At 48.5% G+C, this 18,745-nt stretch overlaps 7 protein-coding genes across 7 annotated transcripts; 3 read left to right on the top strand and 4 right to left on the bottom strand.

Moving 5' to 3' along the window:
• Nucleotides 1-402: 402 nt before the first annotated feature.
• Nucleotides 403-2,738, bottom strand: AtWU_08596 (putative MFS transporter; the record flags this gene model as incomplete). The annotated part of the gene is made up of 11 exons (XM_035503704.1): nt 403-617; nt 698-826; nt 894-1,083; nt 1,142-1,227; nt 1,285-1,445; nt 1,507-1,613; nt 1,664-1,837; nt 1,890-2,107; nt 2,171-2,221; nt 2,270-2,354; nt 2,409-2,738. The coding sequence occupies 11 exons, from the start codon at nt 2,736-2,738 to the stop codon at nt 403-405; spliced, it is 1,746 nt and encodes a 581-aa protein (XP_035359597.1).
• A 1,232-nt stretch (nt 2,739-3,970) lies between these two features.
• Nucleotides 3,971-5,119, bottom strand: AtWU_08595 (aldo/keto reductase family protein; the record flags this gene model as incomplete). The annotated part of the gene is made up of 2 exons (XM_035503703.1): nt 3,971-4,512; nt 4,585-5,119. 2 exons carry the CDS (start codon nt 5,117-5,119, stop codon nt 3,971-3,973), a joined length of 1,077 nt encoding a protein of 358 aa, XP_035359596.1.
• Nucleotides 5,120-5,711: 592 nt separating this feature from the next.
• AtWU_08594 (aspartate/glutamate racemase family protein) lies at nt 5,712-6,596 on the top strand (the record flags this gene model as incomplete). Its single annotated transcript, XM_035503702.1, has 1 exon — nt 5,712-6,596. The coding sequence occupies one exon, from the start codon at nt 5,712-5,714 to the stop codon at nt 6,594-6,596; it is 885 nt and encodes a 294-aa protein (XP_035359595.1).
• A 540-nt stretch (nt 6,597-7,136) lies between these two features.
• AtWU_08593 (gamma-tubulin mipA) lies at nt 7,137-9,008 on the top strand (the record flags this gene model as incomplete). The annotated part of the gene is made up of 8 exons (XM_035503701.1): nt 7,137-7,144; nt 7,226-7,266; nt 7,360-7,472; nt 7,535-7,588; nt 7,669-7,851; nt 7,938-8,141; nt 8,197-8,283; nt 8,331-9,008. 8 exons carry the CDS (start codon nt 7,137-7,139, stop codon nt 9,006-9,008), a joined length of 1,368 nt encoding a protein of 455 aa, XP_035359594.1.
• A 4,457-nt stretch (nt 9,009-13,465) lies between these two features.
• AtWU_08592 (AN1-type zinc finger protein) lies at nt 13,466-13,684 on the top strand (the record flags this gene model as incomplete). Its single annotated transcript, XM_035503700.1, has 1 exon — nt 13,466-13,684. One exon carries the CDS (start codon nt 13,466-13,468, stop codon nt 13,682-13,684), a length of 219 nt encoding a protein of 72 aa, XP_035359593.1.
• A 974-nt stretch (nt 13,685-14,658) lies between these two features.
• Nucleotides 14,659-15,379, bottom strand: AtWU_08591 (DUF1754-domain-containing protein; the record flags this gene model as incomplete). Its single annotated transcript, XM_035503699.1, has 3 exons — nt 14,659-14,680; nt 14,769-14,866; nt 15,062-15,379. 3 exons carry the CDS (start codon nt 15,377-15,379, stop codon nt 14,659-14,661), a joined length of 438 nt encoding a protein of 145 aa, XP_035359592.1.
• A 570-nt stretch (nt 15,380-15,949) lies between these two features.
• On the bottom strand, nt 15,950-17,212 carry AtWU_08590 (serine/threonine-protein phosphatase 2A activator; the record flags this gene model as incomplete). Its single annotated transcript, XM_035503698.1, has 1 exon — nt 15,950-17,212. One exon carries the CDS (start codon nt 17,210-17,212, stop codon nt 15,950-15,952), a length of 1,263 nt encoding a protein of 420 aa, XP_035359591.1.
• Nucleotides 17,213-18,745: the final 1,533 nt, after the last annotated feature.

Genomic DNA, 18,745 nt, shown 5'->3' with positions numbered 1-18,745 from the left:
TATGGCTGATGCGGTTACATTGCAATTGCAAGCAGTTGGGAGGGACTCGCAGACAATTGATACGGCCCGGGGTTGGTTACTTTACTTACTCCGTATTAGATGCGACTCTCGCATCTGACTGGCCCACCGGGACCCCGTTCCATCCCACATCGGGAAAGCGCGTATTGTCTCACGTGACTCAGCGGGGGACCTCCATGGGTGCCTTCCGCATTGGGACATGCCGTGCCTTTTATTCAGAAATTCAACCTTAAAAAGTAAGTGTCATCGTCTTCTTATTTATAGCAACATTGTTTCATACATGCATCAATCACTACACTATCATCAATCCAAGTCCTACTACATCTACAGCCTCACCTTCAAAACATAGCACCGTATCCCAGAAGGCGTCTTAACCCTCCCCTCCTAGTGTGCGAACCGGAAATCTAACCGCTGATTTCCCTCATCTCTTGTGGTTGCAACATAGTCGACTCGTTGATCCTCAGTCATCGCGTTCCACTTCCGGTCCCGTTGTCGGTTCCGTAGCATATAGTACGCTTTGGTCGCCAAGTAGATAGCCATGTTGACACACACAATAGACAAGAGTACTCGGTTTCCGACCACATAACGTGGTGCATCCCCTACAGGTCAAATTGCGAATTTATCCTTGATCAGCCTAGGGATACAGCAATGCAGGCTGAGGGGTGGGAAAGACACTTACAATCCCGATATATGTTCGAAGCTATGATGGCAGATAGTTGTACAAACATGTTGTATATCGCAGCCGCAATAGCCCGAGTTCGCACGCTGTTCGAATTGCGGGATACCCATCCAGCTTGGAGAGCATGAGCTATTCGACTTCACATCAGTATTCTTCACCCAAATAAACTCGGCTTCCTCAACTGCAATCTGCCTACCGTTAGGGAACCCGAGGAAGAGCGTAAGAACGCTCCATACGATCCACTTGTTGGCTTCGCTCAGGTTCACCACATTCATGTAAATGAGGAACGGCAAGCACCAAAGCTGCGCCACAACTCCCATCCAGGCAAGTGAACCGAATATCTCTCCTGCATAAGTGAGGAGAATTCTTGTTATGATTCCGATGACCTGGAAGTCAGTCAGAACTGTCATACCGTGGGCCATTCGTTGCCCTCGTTCTACTTACACTGCAAGGGAGGGATAGTAAGATGGTGTTGAAGGTGCTGAACCCATAATCCTTCAACTGCAATGTAAAATACTGCGAAACGGTAGCTACTCACGGGACTTAGTCAATGGCTCCCCTGGATTCATAAAACGGGGTGTACTGACTATAGGGTGCCGAGAACAGCATTCCGACAATGTATAACGGCCACATATCAAAGTCTTTGATACTCATCCATACAAGCTTGGCTGTTAGTGGTTGGCGATTATGCATTGAGCCTTTACTCGGGTCTTCTCGTAAGAGGCGATTGACCATGATGGTCTCCTCCCTGCTCATATTCTCATATCAGCATCCTGGTACTTCCCCGTTTGACATCTATCTTGGCTCACTTTGCTGTAAACCAGCCCTTCTTCCCACGGGCCCAGTGAGCTGTTTGTGTCGCTGAAGGTGGCAGTAGAACAATAGCAAGAAGGCCTAACGCCAGGGTGAGGAGGCCCTGTTCCGCTTGAGCTAAACGCAACATCAAAGGCAGAGATGTATACATACCTCAATCAAGAAGAGCCATCGCCAACCAGCTTGCCCACCATGACCGCCCAGGTGGAGGATTCCATACGCAAGTATTCCTGCCAGCATATCGGCCAAAGAGGATGCTGCATACCAGTATCCAAGACGTATCGATAGCTCATGGTGCTTGTAAAAGTACGAAAGATAAAGGATGACCTGCTCGAATTTAGAGGGGCATAATGGGGCAGAGAACAGTAAAGCCACTTACAGTGGGCGTGAAGCCTCCTGAAACCAATCCTATCAAAGCTCGGCAGACCAGGAAGGACTCTCTGTTGGATAGCCAGAATTGGCAGCTAGCAACAATCGACCACGCAATCATCTGTATAGGAATCCACCTGTCGCAGCCAATTCTCTTGCTGATGATCTGGGTGGGTATTTCACTGAACATGAAGCACAGTCTGTACAATGTGTTCCCCAAATTGTAATCTGTGTATTGTATAAGGTATGAACTATCATCCCGGCATTTCAAGCTCAATGGAAGTTACTGACCATCACGACTTAGGCGGATATCGGTCAGGAAATTATCGGCATTGGCTTGCTCTGATATTGTCAGTGCATCAGGTGGTATCTATATGTATAATCACCCACGAATATTAGACTTATCGAGCTCCAGGGCAGTTATCATAATGCAGGCCCATATAATGATACGGAGGTCCAGCTTTCTGACAATTTTCTAGATGTAACTAAGATTAGAACTTTCACCTCACAGTGAGACTCGCATACATACATTTTCTTCAGCCCAGGTCCATCTTGCTGCCGGATCGAAGCGATGAATGCCTTCCCAATCGGGACGTGGTTTGTATTCCTCAACAAGGTCAGGGTCATCATACACCGACGGTTGTGTTGCAATGGCATTAGGATCAGGGGTCTGAGATCGCCGGAACCAAATCCGTTTCTTCTTGTGGGAGCCACTGAGTACTTCATCTGTGGAAGCGGCGGTAGACTCCTGCGTCACACTTATCACTGTCTTCTTCTCGATGTCTGACGTTGGATAGCCACTTGCTTCCTCATCTGGGTGATTCTTGACCGTAAACGAGCGAGCAATGACAAGAGACATATTGTATCGCTAGAGCAAAATCGCCCACCTAATTCCTTTTGCGCCATTTTAATCGACGAAGCCGGTAAGCCCGTTTATATATTCTCGTCATTTCCTCTATATTTAGACCATCCTTGACTTGCGCAACACGCAAGGAGATAGCCAGAGCAACAACCACACCTCTATGCTCACATGGCCCGTACAATCGTTGCATCCTCAAGGTTGGGATCTAGATCACAGCATGAGCGCAACCTGCCAATTTACAAGGGTCTAGATGAGCACAACCCGAGATCCAAGGACAATCAGGTCTGCAAACCCCTTGAAACAGCTCCTGGTATCTAGTCGATATCGCTGGTGCATGGACGCTATTGGTGTCAGGCGGCTATCTACCATAGATGCATGGCAGTAAGGTTTCATTGCAGTGTTCACTTAGTTCTGCACGATTCTGTCGGATCAAGCGTGGATTACAGAATCGTGAAATTTACCTTGTCTTCAAATACCTCAAGGTCTGCCAAGACTGAGTCCGGTTCTCTATGTCCTAAACGCTCCGATGTGTCACCAGCGGAGATAAGCTCTCAATTCGCTTCGAGCTATACTTTCCGTGGTAGCACAGTGAAGGGATATGTGCACTTGTAAGGAGGAGTCGGAGATAAGACTTTGAGTGAGGTTCTAGGCGCAATGGTAATAGAATGTGGCACAATAGCTGTCAGGCGCCTACCCCAGATTAGCTTAGACGATGGCATAGGTGAAGTACCATGCAAGGGTACAGCACACATCCTATAGAGTCCATTCTTGACTGTGTATGATGCGAGGATCATCCCTGGGCAGCTGATAATTAGCGCCATCCAGGCTCCGCAATATGAGCCCGACAGACTGCAGACATCGGACAATACCTGGATGCTTGCAGACGAAAGGATCTGGTTCCAAGAGTAGGTAACAGGAGGAAGCGGGAAAGAAGGGGAATGTTTGTGGGTGCTTACATGTGCGGCACGGTCACCTGCTTGGAGATATGCAGAACATGCAGGAGGATCTCGATCTAGACCCACCGATCTTCGAGTCCCTCCAACCTCTGCATTACTACATGGCCTGGACCGGTGAGCTTCTGCATACCCTATTCTACTTCTATCTTACAGGGGCTAGTTGCTGAAACACGTGCTAGGGATTTTCCATCGCGAAGCGAGTTGGAACTGCTGTCATGAATATTCATTCCTATTGTCGCATTCTCCCATTTTGCCAGATACCCTGGTATGCACTCAAGCCTTGGCACTAGGCTTGAACAACGCCTCGGCACTAGGCTTGAACAACGCCTCTTTGGTATTGTATGTATATTTGAGCTGGAGGTGCCAATAGTCGGGAGCCGAAGCCTTTGCAACCAACCAGGCCTTGTCCAGAGCCTCAACCACTTCATCGGGTAGCGGGCCTTTCTGGATATCCTTGAGATTGCTTTCCAGTTGAGAAAGGCTACTCACTCCAACTAGAATTCCATCACGGCCATTATCGTTGATATTCAACGCAGAGTGATGACGGATCCACCGAAATGCAGTCTCGGGCAATGTCAATCCATGCTTTTCCACGACAGGCTCGATAATCCTTAGAGCGTCAAAGGTAGCATCCTTGAAATACCGACTGCGGTACAATGATCCACTATGGGCCTTGTCACTGTACCTACCTTCTTCTGGCACATCTTGGGTCTTATACTTGCCCGAGAGGAGCCCACCAGCAAGGGGGTTGTAAATTACAATGTCAATGCCGTAGCGCTTGCAAGCGTGGATTAGCTCGGTCTCTATGCTGCGTGCTATAGCGAAACGAATCAGAAACAATTTTCCGGGCCATACGAGAAGTTAGCGTGTACGCAAGGGAGACTCACTGATGGCATTGTACATGGCCTGGTAAATTGTTGGCCGGACCCAGCCTCGTTCGTTGCAGATGGTCACAATCTCCGCAACCTCGAAGGCAGTGTAGTTACTCAGACCGAGTTCTACGAATTTGCCTTCCTTGTGCAATTCATTGACAGCTTCCAAGGTTTCCGCGAAGGGAACCGACCTGTCGGGTGCATGCAGATAAAAGATGTCAACACCATCTGTTCCCAGTTGCTTCAAAGATGTTTCGAGTGTTTCTCGCAAGACATTAGGCTTGTGAGTGCCCGGGACTTTCGGATACACCTTCGTTGCCAGAGTCAGACCACGTTCCTTCCATTTGGCTTGAGCAGTGAACGCTTCTTGTTCTCCTCCAACATAAATTCTTGCCGTGTCGACCTCATTGAAACCTTGCTGTTGAAAATAGTCCAGGCATTTGTTGAAATCCTCAAGGGAGGTAATCCGAGCACCCTCAGCTTCATTAGGGCCAAAGGTCATCAAGCCGAGGATAACCCGAGGAGTGGGGTTCTGTGCGAGGAGCGGCATAATGAAGTCGAAGAAGACGATGCTGGCAACGATTGAGCCGGGATGGCCGATTGATGTTAGGAAGGGTCAGATGTAAGCGTACCTCGGTCAGAGGGATCCGGAAAATCTTAGGTAGACTGTTCCAAGGGACAGCGGAGTTTGGATGGTGCCAGGAAGGTTCAGGCCTGAAGAAGAGGGGGGATAAAGACCTGGCCGGTGGGAGGGGTTCAAATAGATAAGAATTCCGGCTCCCCACACTTCTGGTCGCACGCAACTCCGGCCGTCCCATGGCACCGAACCAATATCTATCTGCTGAGGCGTCGATGACGAGCTTGGATTAATATTACCCGGTTACACATGAGGTGGTTTCCCTCCACAGACCGAGTAAGCTGAGAGTTATATATCCCGGCCGTCAGCGTGGTGACATGCTGAGTGGTAAATGAGATGCCCAGACTCAGTAGTAGCTTCCCCGCAGGCCGGTGGCAGTAGCCCAACCAACGAACCCGTTATCGGCAGCTTCCTTGTCAACTCAACTCTCAACATTTTCTCTACTCCTGTCCAGCACTTCATAACACTCTTTTGTTAATAAGTTTATACATCCATATCATTCACGATGACTGTGCCAACGAAAACTCAATATTCCATTCTTGTCATCAACCCCAACACTTCAACGCACATGACCAATGCTTTGATACCCATACTGGATAATCTCGGGCATGGAGGCATACAATTCGACTACTTCACAGCTCCAGCATCCGAATCAGTCACGCTCCCCGATGGAAGAGTGGTAGAAGGAGTGCCCAGTATTGACTCTGGTGAAGATTCTGTCAAGTCAGCCTTTTATTGCATGCCCTTCCTAGAGCAACTGGTGTCCGAGTATGATGGCTTCATTGTCGCCTGCTTCTCAGCTCATCCCCTCGTTGGTATGCTCAAAGAAAAAGTCAGATCCATCGAAGACGCAGAGTCATCGGGAGTTCCCTCGGAACTGAAGGTCAAGAGAAAGTACGTGACGGGTATCTTTGAAGCGGCAGTTCTTGCTGCTCTCGGCGTGATTAGTTCATTTCAAGCCACTCCGGGCCCAGATTTCAGCAAGGCCCAATCTCGAGATACGTTCGGCATAATTTCGACCGGTAAAGTCTGGGAGACTGAACTCAGCAAAGCGGTCGCTGACATGCTCGGCAACTCGGGAGATTCCACATCCACTGGTCGGTTTGCCGGGGTTGAAACAACTGGACTGACGGCCGTCGAACTACACACCACCCCTCCCCAAGAAGTGAGAAGGAGACTGGTCGAAGCGACAGAACGGCTTTTGAAGAAGGCAGCCCATCCTGTTGGTGCGATATGCATGGGCTGTGCCGGCATGGTGGGCATGGAAGACGCAATAAGAGAGGGATGTGTCAGAGCATACGGACGACAAAAAGGCAGTCAAGTCAGAATAGTCGACGGCGTTATTGCTGGAGCGGGGATGCTTGCAACGGCTTGCAAAGCCGGTTTCTAGGGGCCTGTCTGCAGTCAGTACACCATCTCTCATGTTTGAGACGTTGTAAAACTGTGCGAGACTATGTATTATGATGAGCTGCGGTCAATGCACCAACTACCAAGAACGAGCTGCAGCTGCCTGTATTATTATTAAGAGAGAGAGAGAGTCTATTATGTCACTTTAGCTAGTAGCCTTGATGCCAATAGTTTCTTTGAAACCCAGTGTTATGTGTCACTAAATCATCTATTTTCATCCCGTAGCCCAAGCAGTACAATAGATCTGAATGAGACGTAAAACTTCGCTATCTCAATTCGCAGCAAATCAGGTAGTCCCCACTAATTATTTACCAATGGAAGTGAAGCCCCAATCAAGAAGATCCGCTAGCCCATGTCTTCTTGTTTCTGGTTTACTTTTGGGGCGCGGAAGGTTTCAAGGCAATCGACAAGGGACTGTTTAGGCCTGAGGCCCCCACACACCTAATCGAGACTTGAACTTCCCCGCGGAACGCGCTACGCGTAGACTATAATCCACGATCACTTGCGGTGATCAAGGAACAAGATGCCCAGGTGGGTTCGACTCTCACAGCTTTCCTACAATATGCTTAGAAACATGTGATTGTATTAGCAGCATCTGATCTCCATATTTAGGGAAATCATAACGATCCAAGCCGGCCAGTGCGGTAACAATGGTATGGATCCCCACGAGAAGCAGCTTCCACTATAGCTTTCGACGAACATCGTCTGGCATACTCTGAGACATCGCTAACTTATATCTGCGTTAGTTGGTGCTCAATTCTGGCAGCAGCTCTGTCTTGAGCACGGCATAAGCCAGGATGGAAACCTGGAGGATTTCGCGACCGAGGGCGGCGATCGGAAAGACGTCTTCTTCTATCAGGTATACCTGCCACTCTCATTGTGCTTTGATTACCCAGAGAGCTAATCAAGCATGATCAATAGAGTGATGATACCCGCTATATTCCTCGAGCGATCCTGCTCGATTTAGAACCCAGGGTACGACCCCTTCCGCGAAAGACCATCTCGAAGAAACCAATGTGATCGCGCGAACGGTGAGCTGAGAATTTTCTGATTAGGTCCTCAATGCCATCCAGGCTGGTCCGTACCGAAATATCTACAATCCAGAGAACTTCTTTATCGGACAACAGGGTATTGGCGCAGGAAACAACTGGGGAGCGGGCTATTCCGCAGGCGAGGTCGTGCAAGAAGAGATCTTTGACATGATTGATCGTGAAGCGGATGGCAGTGACTCTTTGGAGGTATGATACCGGTGCTAACATGATACATATATGACGTGCAATCTTGGGTTTGTGATTGAGCTTGTTGCTAATGGTTACTTTGGCAGGGATTCATGTTCCTGCATTCAATTGCAGGTGGTACGGGTTCAGGGCTGGGCAGTTTCATACTCGAACGCATGAATGATCGGTTTCCCAAGAAATTGATACAGACTTACTCTGTCTTTCCCGATACGCAGTCTGCGGACGTCGTGGTCAACCCATACAACAGTTTGCTTGCAATGAGGAGGTTGACGCAGAATGCGGACTCTGTGGTAAGGCACTGTTACTGATGAATTAATGACGGACTTGACTAAATCTGCATTCTAGGTGGTATTGGATAACGGTGCTCTTTCAAGAATTGTCGCGGATAGACTTCACGTACAAGAGCCTTCTTTCCAGCAAACGAACCAGCTTGTAAGTAACTGCCTGCCTGCAAGGCGACTGGCACTCATCATTCCTAGGTTTCTACTGTTATGTCTGCTTCTACGACGACCCTCCGATACCCCGGATATATGCACAATGACCTCGTGGGAATCATCGCTTCCCTCATCCCTACACCGCGCAGCCACTTCCTGATCACCTCATACACCCCATTCACCGGCGACAACATCGAACAGGCCAAGACAGTGCGTAAGACCACTGTTTTGGATGTCATGCGTCGTCTGCTGCAGCCGAAGAACCGCATGGTCTCCATCAACCCCAGCAAGTCCAGCTGCTACATCAGTATCCTCAACATAATCCAGGGAGAAGCAGACCCGACGGATGTGCACAAATCACTCCTTCGTATTCGGGAGCGACGCCTGGCATCCTTCATCCCATGGGGACCAGCGAGCATCCAAGTCGCATTGACCAAGAAGTCACCCTACATGCAGAACACCCACCGCGTCAGCGGTCTGATGCTGGCGAACCATACCTCGGTGGCGACACTGTTCAAACGAATCGTCCAACAATACGACCGTCTGCGGAAGCGAAATGCTTTCTTAGAGCAATACAAGAAGGAGAGCCCCTTCTCGGACGGCCTGGGCGAGTTCGACGAAGCCAGAGCAGTGGTCATGGATCTCGTCGGCGAGTACGAAGCCGCGGAGAAGGAAGATTACCTGGATCCAGATGCAGGAAAGGAGAAGGAGATGGGGGTGTGAGTGCGAGTGTGGTTGTGCTGGCCTAATCTAATGTCCCACTTGCGTTTTTTCCTCATACCTCCTCATTTCTTTTCATTCCCGTCATGACTTACAAGGGTTGACCGGTGTCGAGTGGCAAGGGCGTTCTCTTCTTTTGTGTTGCAACAGAATACCTTCTTCTTCAGATTGCTATGACCTGGGTGCGTTATTAATGAATAAGAAAACTAAATATGCTGAATGGTTTGCACCGCGTAAATGGACATGCCCGTCTTCGGCCCATTGCACAATTGTGTAACAATCCCTATCGGCCAAACCGATGAAACACCCAGACAGCCAGAACAGAACAACGGTCAGATCATTGACCAACAGATCCATGGCCCATGTCCAAAGTAATCTATCCCACTTCGTACCTACCTACATTCGAAGGTGTAACCTCCGACGTAACCAAAATACAATAATCCGAGGCATCCTATCCCATATACATCTTAAATAACAATAATCCTAGAATAGACGAATTCCCAGCCAGCCACTAGTATCTGATTCATCAATCATTTACTATGTAAGCCTCTCAAACAGTTAATTCAACCCAGTCAACAGACAAAGTTCATGTCTCAGTCGGTGAAACCGAGAAACAAAGGAACTGAAGAGAGTTAAAGAAAACAATGGCATTGGGGAAACACAGGAATCTCAAAGAATGTGTACGCCACCATACCTGGTATGATATGATCTAGTCTAGTCTAGTCCAGTCTATGCATGGCTTGATTTCGAATAATGCCCTCCCCTTCTAACATTCTCAGCATGGTTTCACATAAAAGTTGTGTCGGTGGGTGTATGTATGATTTGGCGATAGTGAGGCGTGAGGGGGAGGGGGGAGGAAGTCAGATCCGACTACTAAGAACAAGGCATGGCCGGTTCGTGCCCAAGGTGGAGGGTGTAAGTTAGTAGTACTTAGTAGGTAAGTGTGCCTTATCGCCTCAGGTCTGAGCTGGAGACAGAGTCAGGCACCATTTGTACTTCTGTTACTACTGGTTACACGAGGAAAGGAAGTAATTAATTAGGGGTGTAGAGTAGATAGTAGTGGCTAGTTAAATGGAGCAAAATTCCTACTCATCCTTCTCTTTGGGAGGGTAAAGGAGGAGGGGGGACCTTGTATGCATACAAAAAGCAGATAGATAATAGTACGTACAGAATAGAAAAAGGACTGACCAGTAGGAGAAAATCAAATGCACAAGCGTTATTGTTGGACGATGATCCACTTGGGTACCTATTTACTTTGCCTGTGCTTAGGCAGTCCTAGCTGAGTAACTAACTAACTAACTAGTATGGGGACCGGGGTAGATAATAGTACTAGCTAGATTAGAAAACTAGTAGTAGCATGAAAATAGAATAATCAGTAGTAGAGTAGTACTTCTGTATGTATATGTAAGTAGTAGGTAGGATGGCCCGTTCCCTTTTGCTCTCCCCGCCTATAGGACAATTGCGCTCGAGACATGGAGGACCCGATTTAGTAGGGTTCTTGGATGCGGTTGGTTGGTTGGTTCATTTTATCCCATCGGTCTGTGGTTTTGTGTGTGTCTCGACTGAGCATGCATATGGTGCTTACGTAGCTGCAGGCAATTAAATTACTAGTAGATTGGTCGCAGAGAGAGCGAGAGGGAGCAGGAGGAGGGGTGTGTGGAATCTAGGCACTACTTACAGTAGGCATCTACTATTATTATCATTGTCATTTTGGGTTATTTTGTACTACTCACGTACGTCGACATACTGATGCTGTGCTTTGCTATCTATAATGGATCTGTGCGGAGGGCCACGGCTGTGCTTCCATCTGCACCATGTAGGATATGGCAATTAGCTGCGAAAAACGAACAAAAAGGCCTTCGTTGGGAATAGTGATGACTTATGCACTCCATGGAATCTGCAAACCCAAGGGTAAGTGCATGATGATAATAACACCATCACTACAGAGTACTTACTACTACCGGGGTTACTCCGTAGAATCGGTAAGGGTACCGTTCTGGTTCCCGGGCTCTATATTCAGGACTCGATCGATAGATAAAGTATATTGACGATGGCTTGGAAAATAAAAGACTTCCGGATTTCTACGATGAGATCATCAAAATGTACGAAAGGACCACTTGATTTGTGATGATGATCCAGAAATCCTGATTGTCAAAATAGGAATCAATAAATAAAAGTCATCAGGATGGGTGCTGGCTGCAAGGTATGAGTCCTCACGTGATGAGTTGGAGGAAAGTTTGGTGAGAAGAAGTAAGTAGGTTTTGGATGGGATTCATTTCCAGGTATGGGGAAACCGGGTTGGAACAAGATGGCAAGGTTGGGAATCATAATAATCTTAGAAAATGATCAGGAGGTGTGCACTATACTCCTGTAGTACGACCCTCGGGATGCAGCTTCACTAACGTGCACAGACATCCGTGAAGGGATTTTCTGTTTCCCCCCTCCCTCCTCCCTAGTGTCCTCTATCTCTTTCGTGGTGGTGCCTGGATGGAAGAGAGACACAGAAGGGAGGGAGGGAGGGCCCAGGCTTGCATGCATTGTTGGGCCGGATAGTTTTGGGAAAACCGGGGTGGGAAAGAAGGGGAAGGAAGGGAAGGGTAAGGCAACGTTAAACGGGTCAGTAGACTAGTAAGCGTGGCCGTCCTTTTGGGGTTAGTTTAATAGGAGGGGGAAGAAGGGTGTTAAAGAGTGGAGGAGGGAACTTTTGGCGGCGATATATACGTTGGAACTTGAAAATAGCTCGTGAGGAGCAGAAGCAGCTGATGTGGACATGATTGTCCTCGCTTAGACAGGATTGATCGGCCTGATGATGGTGATGACGAGAAGAAGAAAGGGGGTGTGGTGGTGGTGGTGGTGGTGGTGAAGTAGTAGTGGTGCTGGTACTGGTGTTGGTTTTGTGAAATGAAAAGGGTAAAACGGCCAGTTGATGATGATGCGTTGGTTTGAAGCATGGATGGACACGTAGGAAAACGGGTAAACTGGATCTGGATGTAACTCCTCTTGTATGACCTTTGCTCTGATTTTCTCTATTATTGTTTTTTGTTTTAATTTCTTCTTCTTTTTCTCTTTGCCTTCTCCTATTTTTCTAACTCGTTAAATTAATTATTAAAGTATGGAGGCATTCATTTTTTCTTTTCTTTTCATATTCCTTTTTTTTTTCTTTTTTTCCTTTTACCAAGTCCCCTGGTCCTGTGGAATGTTAAACTTTGCCAGTGACCAGCGAACTTGCCATCTGCTGCTATGTGACTTTAGTAACCAACTACTACTGCTACTACTGCTACTACGGACGACTAACTAATACTACCACTTACTAACTTCGGAGCCTGAATAAGAAAGAAAGAGAAGAAGAACTAACTTTTGCCGGGTACCGAACGGGAACCTCGTGCGCATCCGGCCAACGCAGCAGAACAGGACGAACCGAACTCGATAGCCGTCACCCGAAGGCGTAAATCTGAAAAAAAAAAAATTAAAAAATTAAAAAGAAAGGGAACCAGAATTTGAAGAGTAGGGAAAGAAAGTATGGATGGATGGATGGATGGCTGTGAAAGGAGAGGACAGTAAGTACAGTACTACTAGTAGTAGTTAGTGAGCAGCGAAACCCAAAGAATCCTGGAAAGTTCTGGGTCCACCAGGCCGATTTGCCTCCACCGGGCGTCGTCGTCGTCGTTGCCCGTCGGAGGAATAGTCCCAAGCGTCCGCAGGGCCTTTTTTGGCTTGTTCTTGTTCGCTGGGGCTAAGAATAAGCCCATCCGGCGCCTCTCTCTCTCTACCCTCTCTCTTCTGTAACGCGGTGCGGGTTGCTGCAATGCGCTGATCCAAGCATTGCAGAGCGCCGTTCTTTGACTCAGCAAGTCATCCATGACTCCTTCCCCCCCAATTCCCTCGTCCCCCCATCGGCCTCCATTCCGTATAAATTGACTTTGCGCTGCGCTTTTGCCGCTGCCACCTATTTATTCGTCTTTCCTCCGCCATCCTTTGTTCTCCTTCTCTCCTCCCTTTCTATCTTATGCTTCATCACATCGAGCCCTGACTTCGTCTTCGCTCTGCTCTACTTTCGGTCCTATCTCTATCCGTTGTCCAGCTTAAGCTAAGCTACTTTAACTCCGATCTTCGGTCTCCCTTCCACTATACATAGACCGCCATCCTTATCTGCCTGCCTCCTTATCACGCCTCTCCTCACTCACCTCCTCTTTCTCCTCACCGGACTACTGCTCTCCACGTCACCCTCAACCTCCGACACTCTTCCTGTGCTCTTCATCAGTCCTCTCTTTCCGGACTGCATAACATAAAACTACTACTCTTGCCAGTTGAGCATCTTTCACTGTCACTACCAGTCCTTCTCTGGAAACAACAAGCACCTCATTTCCAGTCCTCCTATCGTCATTGCTGCCCCGGCGGCTACTACTAGCTCACTCTCGACACCGCCTCCCTCAACTCGCTCTCTCGCCACCACTTTCATCATGGCGCCCCGCAAGCCTCGTTGCAACTTCAAGGAGTGCAAGGAAGCCGCTCAACGCATCGTCGGAGACTGCAGCTTCTGCAGTGGTCACTACTGCTCTAAGCATCGCATGCTGGAGGCTCATGCCTGCACGGGTCTCGAGGACTGCAAGAAGGAGTCCCACGCCCGCAATGCCGATAAGCTCAACAGTGAGCGGACTCACGTCATTAAGGGCGTATGAGCTCCTTCTCTCCCTGGAGATCTCACAATAATTCTCCCTACTGTGATCTTCTTCTCCTTCTTCTCCTTTCTTCTTTATTATTCTGCTGCGTCGCAAACTTCATACATATTATTAGCGCGGTGTTCCTACTTCCACACTACACACTTATTGCCGGCATTAGCAAGTACTGCATGGCCAGTAACGCTTTCCGCGACAGTTCGCCACCTGGGTTGGGGAGGGAGTTTTGATGTTGATACTGTTCTGTTTGGCGTTCACCACAGCTCTGGAGTTTCGACGGCTATATTTTATATTTCTTTTCAGTATCTATTTGCTGCATATTTCCTTATCACTTTTTTGCAGTGATCGTGTTCATCTTCCCATGAACTTCCCGCGGGCGGTTATTGGCAACGAACCGATACTAGACAACATCTCCATCTTCCAGTTTCGTGTTGGATAGAATTGATGGGCCTTTTTCCCCGTTTGTGAATGGTTTTTGCTATTTCCATTGGCGTGTCACATAGCCAAGCGGTCATAGGTATATATGCATATTTGTCCACACCTTCCACCATCAATTGAACCCATAGATTCGAAACCCACCTCCCGGAATAGCTTAGTACCATCCATCCTCAGCGCGGTGGCCGGAGATTAGTCGTGTGCCAGCTACCCACGTAGCTGTAAGCTCAGGTAGCTAGCTAACCCGCTGTTCTGACCACTGAGCGTGCAGAACGTAGCAAGCGTCATATGATAGTAGCCCGAACAAACCTCTCCAACCAACTAGCCCCGAACTCCCATAGGTTGAAACCAACCTGACACCTAGAATCCCTGCAACAACTGAGAACAGAGAAAGACCTCGACCCCTCCCCACCCCCCTCCCCCTAGAACCAAAAAGCAAAAGCACCCACCCATTACTACGACTAGTACATGACGAGCCTGAAACAAAGTGATACGATAACCATCGAGCCCGTACCACGGAGGAAAAAGGGCACTTTTTCTTTTTAGCCCGGTCCAATTTTTGGCCTACCACGCACACAGTTAGCCAAGAGAAATTAAATGTAACCACCTAGGAAAGGGGTCAAGTGGGAAAGGAATAGAAAAGGAAACATACATGTCGTGATGTTCACTTAGTCTGCTCAAATACTTGTTTAATTCTTCGACGCGCTCTTTGTGAGTTTTGACCCCTTCTCGTTTCAGGCGCTCTTGCAGCTGTATATGGTTTGTTAGCCTCTCTTGTCTGTTTGTGACATAGACATTTATCGCTTCATTCTCCTTATAATGAGAGGGTTTCGAAGTAGCAGCATGTACATCAACCCCATACATTGAGTAAGAAATATCAATCAAACCAAAGAGAATAAAACCAAAACCCAAAGAGTAATAAAAAGAAATGTAATTAATACATACCCTCTTCCGCCTCATCTCCTCATACTTCCTCTCCGCTTCGGTCTTCCCAGCTCCCGCAGAGCCAGATGCTGAGGAAGGTTCATATTCATCAGTGCGAGGTTCCTCTTCAGCACCACTTGCAGTTGCTGATGTTGTTGTTGTAAGTTGCTGCTCCTGCTGATTCTGCTGCTCACTCTCCTCTCCACTACCTGGGACGGACGATTTCTTGCTGCTGCTGCTCTTCTTCTTTTTCTTCTCTATTCGACCGTTGCTGGTCTTGGAGCCTTTCAGTTTTAGTTTGCCGCCTCCACCGGGGGTGGAGTATTCGCTTGGTGCCATTTCCCCCCTTCTTTCTTGGTAAAGTTTATTATTGTTATTATTGTTCTATGCTTGGGGATAGATGGTGGTGCATGGTTAGGTTGATGGGGAGGTAGTATGGATGATGATGGTGATGATGGGTGGATACTACTGGATGGCGATTTCGGTTGCTGCTTTAAGCGGGTTGGTCAGGTGACTTGTGTGGTTTGTACTATGGCGGGTTGGGGTTATGGTGGATGGGGTGGTGAGAACTACTAGCCTTGATGTATTGTCATTAATACAGGAGAGAAAAATGCCAGAAAGGAGAAGAAATTTGAACTCGTTATGTCTGTTTATGGTTCAACGTGGATGGCTGTTTCATGGCCATGCTGGTGGGCTCTACATATGCGATATTCTATGTCTGGCACCATGCTTGGAAAATTATTAAAAATTCTGTTAACACAGGGGGTGGTTCCAGGATTTGGCATGTTCTGTTTGCTTCATTAATTTAAATATCTGGTATATTTCTTTAATGCCCTGCGATTCTCATGTCGAGTTCGGCACCAATAATCCATTTATCCCACACCGAAACTCCATCGTAATATATGCCCATTAATCGAATGGAATCGGGCGCAGCCCGGATCCGCCTCCTCGCTTTCGCATTTCAGCCCCTGCTGCAATTGTGCTGGGTACCTTGATTCCACAGCAATCCCCAAAGTAATCTGTGTGGTCGGCATGGTTGTGGTCGTGGCCATGCTCGTGGTCGTGCTCATCGTCTTCCATATCATCCGTTATCTCCCTCATCCCGGGAGCTGCCGGCAACAAGCTACCGAACAGAAAGTGCTGCATGATGGGAAGCTTGCCCAAAACCTCCTTGGCGAACATCTTCTTCATGCCACTCTCGATTTTGCTCCAATTCTTGGCTCCTGATATGTCATCCAACATTGGGCTGTGCCACCGTAATCCCTTAACGGTTTTCACGCTATCCACCCATCGGACCTGATCCAGATAGATGTATTTGTCACTTTCCTCCTCGAGAACTGCCATGTTGTGGATTGACAATGGCGTGATGTAGGGATGTGCAACGAGCTGGGAGGCACCGAAGAGGAACGGCAGGAAATGGTAATCATCGAGACCCCACACTCCATGTGATCCAGCGGGTTCCAGGTAGTACGTGGTTTGTATATCACGCATGAGGTTCATGTAGCTCACGTATACATGGAAGACGATCGCAGGGAAGTCCGTGGCGGAGAATAAGTGCACCTGACGTAGACACAGCAACCACATCATGAAGTTCAACTCGTGACCTGAACCGTAGTCTAGTCGGTCGCGCGACCCGAGCGAGTTGATTAGATAGGTCGAAGCTTCTTCTATGAGAGCTTGATCTTGGAACCCGAGTATATCCTTGTGCCACGCCGCACTTTGTGCTGCGACATCGTCAAATAGATCGCGAAAAGCTGGGTTACCGAATCGCGAGCCGCCTTGGTCGAGTGACGGGTGTGTCTCGAGAAGGGATCGGATTTGGAATACTATAGACTGAATTTTGGTGATGATGGGGGAAGGGCTGCCGATCTCCGTGGTTGCCCGCCCCCGCACTGAATCGGAGAGACCGAAGATGAAGGCGAGGATCAAGGTATGGGTTGAGGAGGAGAGAAATAGGTCATGGTCTTGCTTCGATAATATCCGACGCACTGGGCGCGCATACTGATGGGAGGAGAGATCCGGAGGACTGGGGAGAGGCGGGGTGACTGGAGCAGGTTCGCGGGAGGAGGGCGTCTGAGACTTGGATTTACTCGCACGAAGTTCCGAAAGTTTCTTGGAAAGGTCAATCTTCGGTTTCGGTGCCGGACTAGACACGGAAACTTGTGAGGCCATTTTGAGCGATATAATAAGGAGGTCGATGCGATCCAGTCTTCCTAGTGACCTTGCCGCACGACAACTGGCAGAAGATTGTTGCTATCGTTGGACGAGAATGTGATAAGCAGCCGCGGTCATCTGACACCGCCCGCGATGACATAAGATGGATTTGGGCTGTTTGGCAGAAACTGACCGCCTACCAGTAGAGCAGCCATTGCCCCTTTCCCAAGAAGGTATAGCTAGATTGCCACAATGTTAAGGCATACACAAGTGTATTCTGGGTCCTACTATTGTCATGGGGTGGCGACAAAACCTAATGGGGTGAACAATGGCGCTGGAAAGGCTATCCGAGTTCAGAACTGAGTTGAGCCACATCGGATTCATCGGATTCGACTCGGCCTTTGCCGTCATCCGAATCCGTCCGCCGAGCAGCCCACCAAATCTCATCGAGGAGCCTCGGACGGAGGCTTACTCCGCGCCGTGGATCATGATGGCATATGCGGTGCAACGCCCCCGAACCAACTGACATCACATTTGAACACAAAGTTTTCGACTCCACGAACGAGGAAGCAAAGTGGACCGATCGATTTTCAATGTGGCTAAGTCCAGGGCTTCGGTTCGGATTTTCTGGAACATGAGAGCGATATCCGCTGTGAACCATGGATCGGCGCGGCTGAGTTGAGGCACTATTGACTTGAAGGCAAGTACGAGCGAAAGCGTTCAGCCTGGGGAAGGTTTCCGGAAGACAGATCTGATCGGGTGGAGGGCTGAAAGAGGGACAGTCTCGGAGGGTAAACTGAAAACCATAAGTAGGTAGGCATCGACCCTTGCATTGGATATGACTAGTATTGGGGAAAGGGTCTCTATCCCTTATTATTGTATCGTGTACCAGAAGAAGGACACAGCGGTAAGATAGGTTACAGTAAGCAGAATACTGCTTCGAATGTTTGTTGTTTCACTTGGGATTCAAGTCGGTCGCTGCCTTAATACCAACCTGAACCAAGATCGGCCTATTCGTTCCAGAATCATTGCTTCTCAGAGGGATTTAGAAACCAGAGCGATAAGGGACCAGGAATGCATCTCGACTTACAGTAAGTAGTACTTAGCACTCCGTACTCCGTTGTCGCCTGCGCAGATAAGCCCAAAACACGGGACACGGTTGGTTAGACGCACAACATTTCACACCATGATTAGACTCGACTAGCCCAAGGTGCCTGGTCCCTGTTCGGTGACGGTCTATCGGGTCTGAAGGGAAACTCTGTGCCAGTCAGACAGCCATGCTTGGTTTCCGGCTAGGCCGCATGTACGTCGACGATTCGGGCATATCAATCTTTGCCCTTCAGCCAATAGATAGAAGTCTCTGGCTGCACAACATTGATGAGAGATAGTAGATACAAGGTACTAAGTAACCTTGGGCAACGCCACAGACAGCTCGCATGATGTCTTGATGATAGAACTTCTTGTCCATCGTACCGATGAGTCTCGATTGATGAGAAAGTATAAGCCTCCCATGACTCAGTTGTCGTCAGCTCCTCATTCTATTGGCGCTCC

Source organism: Aspergillus tubingensis (assembly GCF_013340325.1).
Source record: "Aspergillus tubingensis WU-2223L DNA, scaffold_9, whole genome shotgun sequence".
Taxonomy (NCBI): Eukaryota; Fungi; Ascomycota; class Eurotiomycetes; order Eurotiales; family Aspergillaceae; genus Aspergillus; species Aspergillus tubingensis.
The sequence above is the reverse complement of the archived record's forward strand: the minus strand, read 5'-3'. Positions and strand labels throughout refer to the sequence as shown.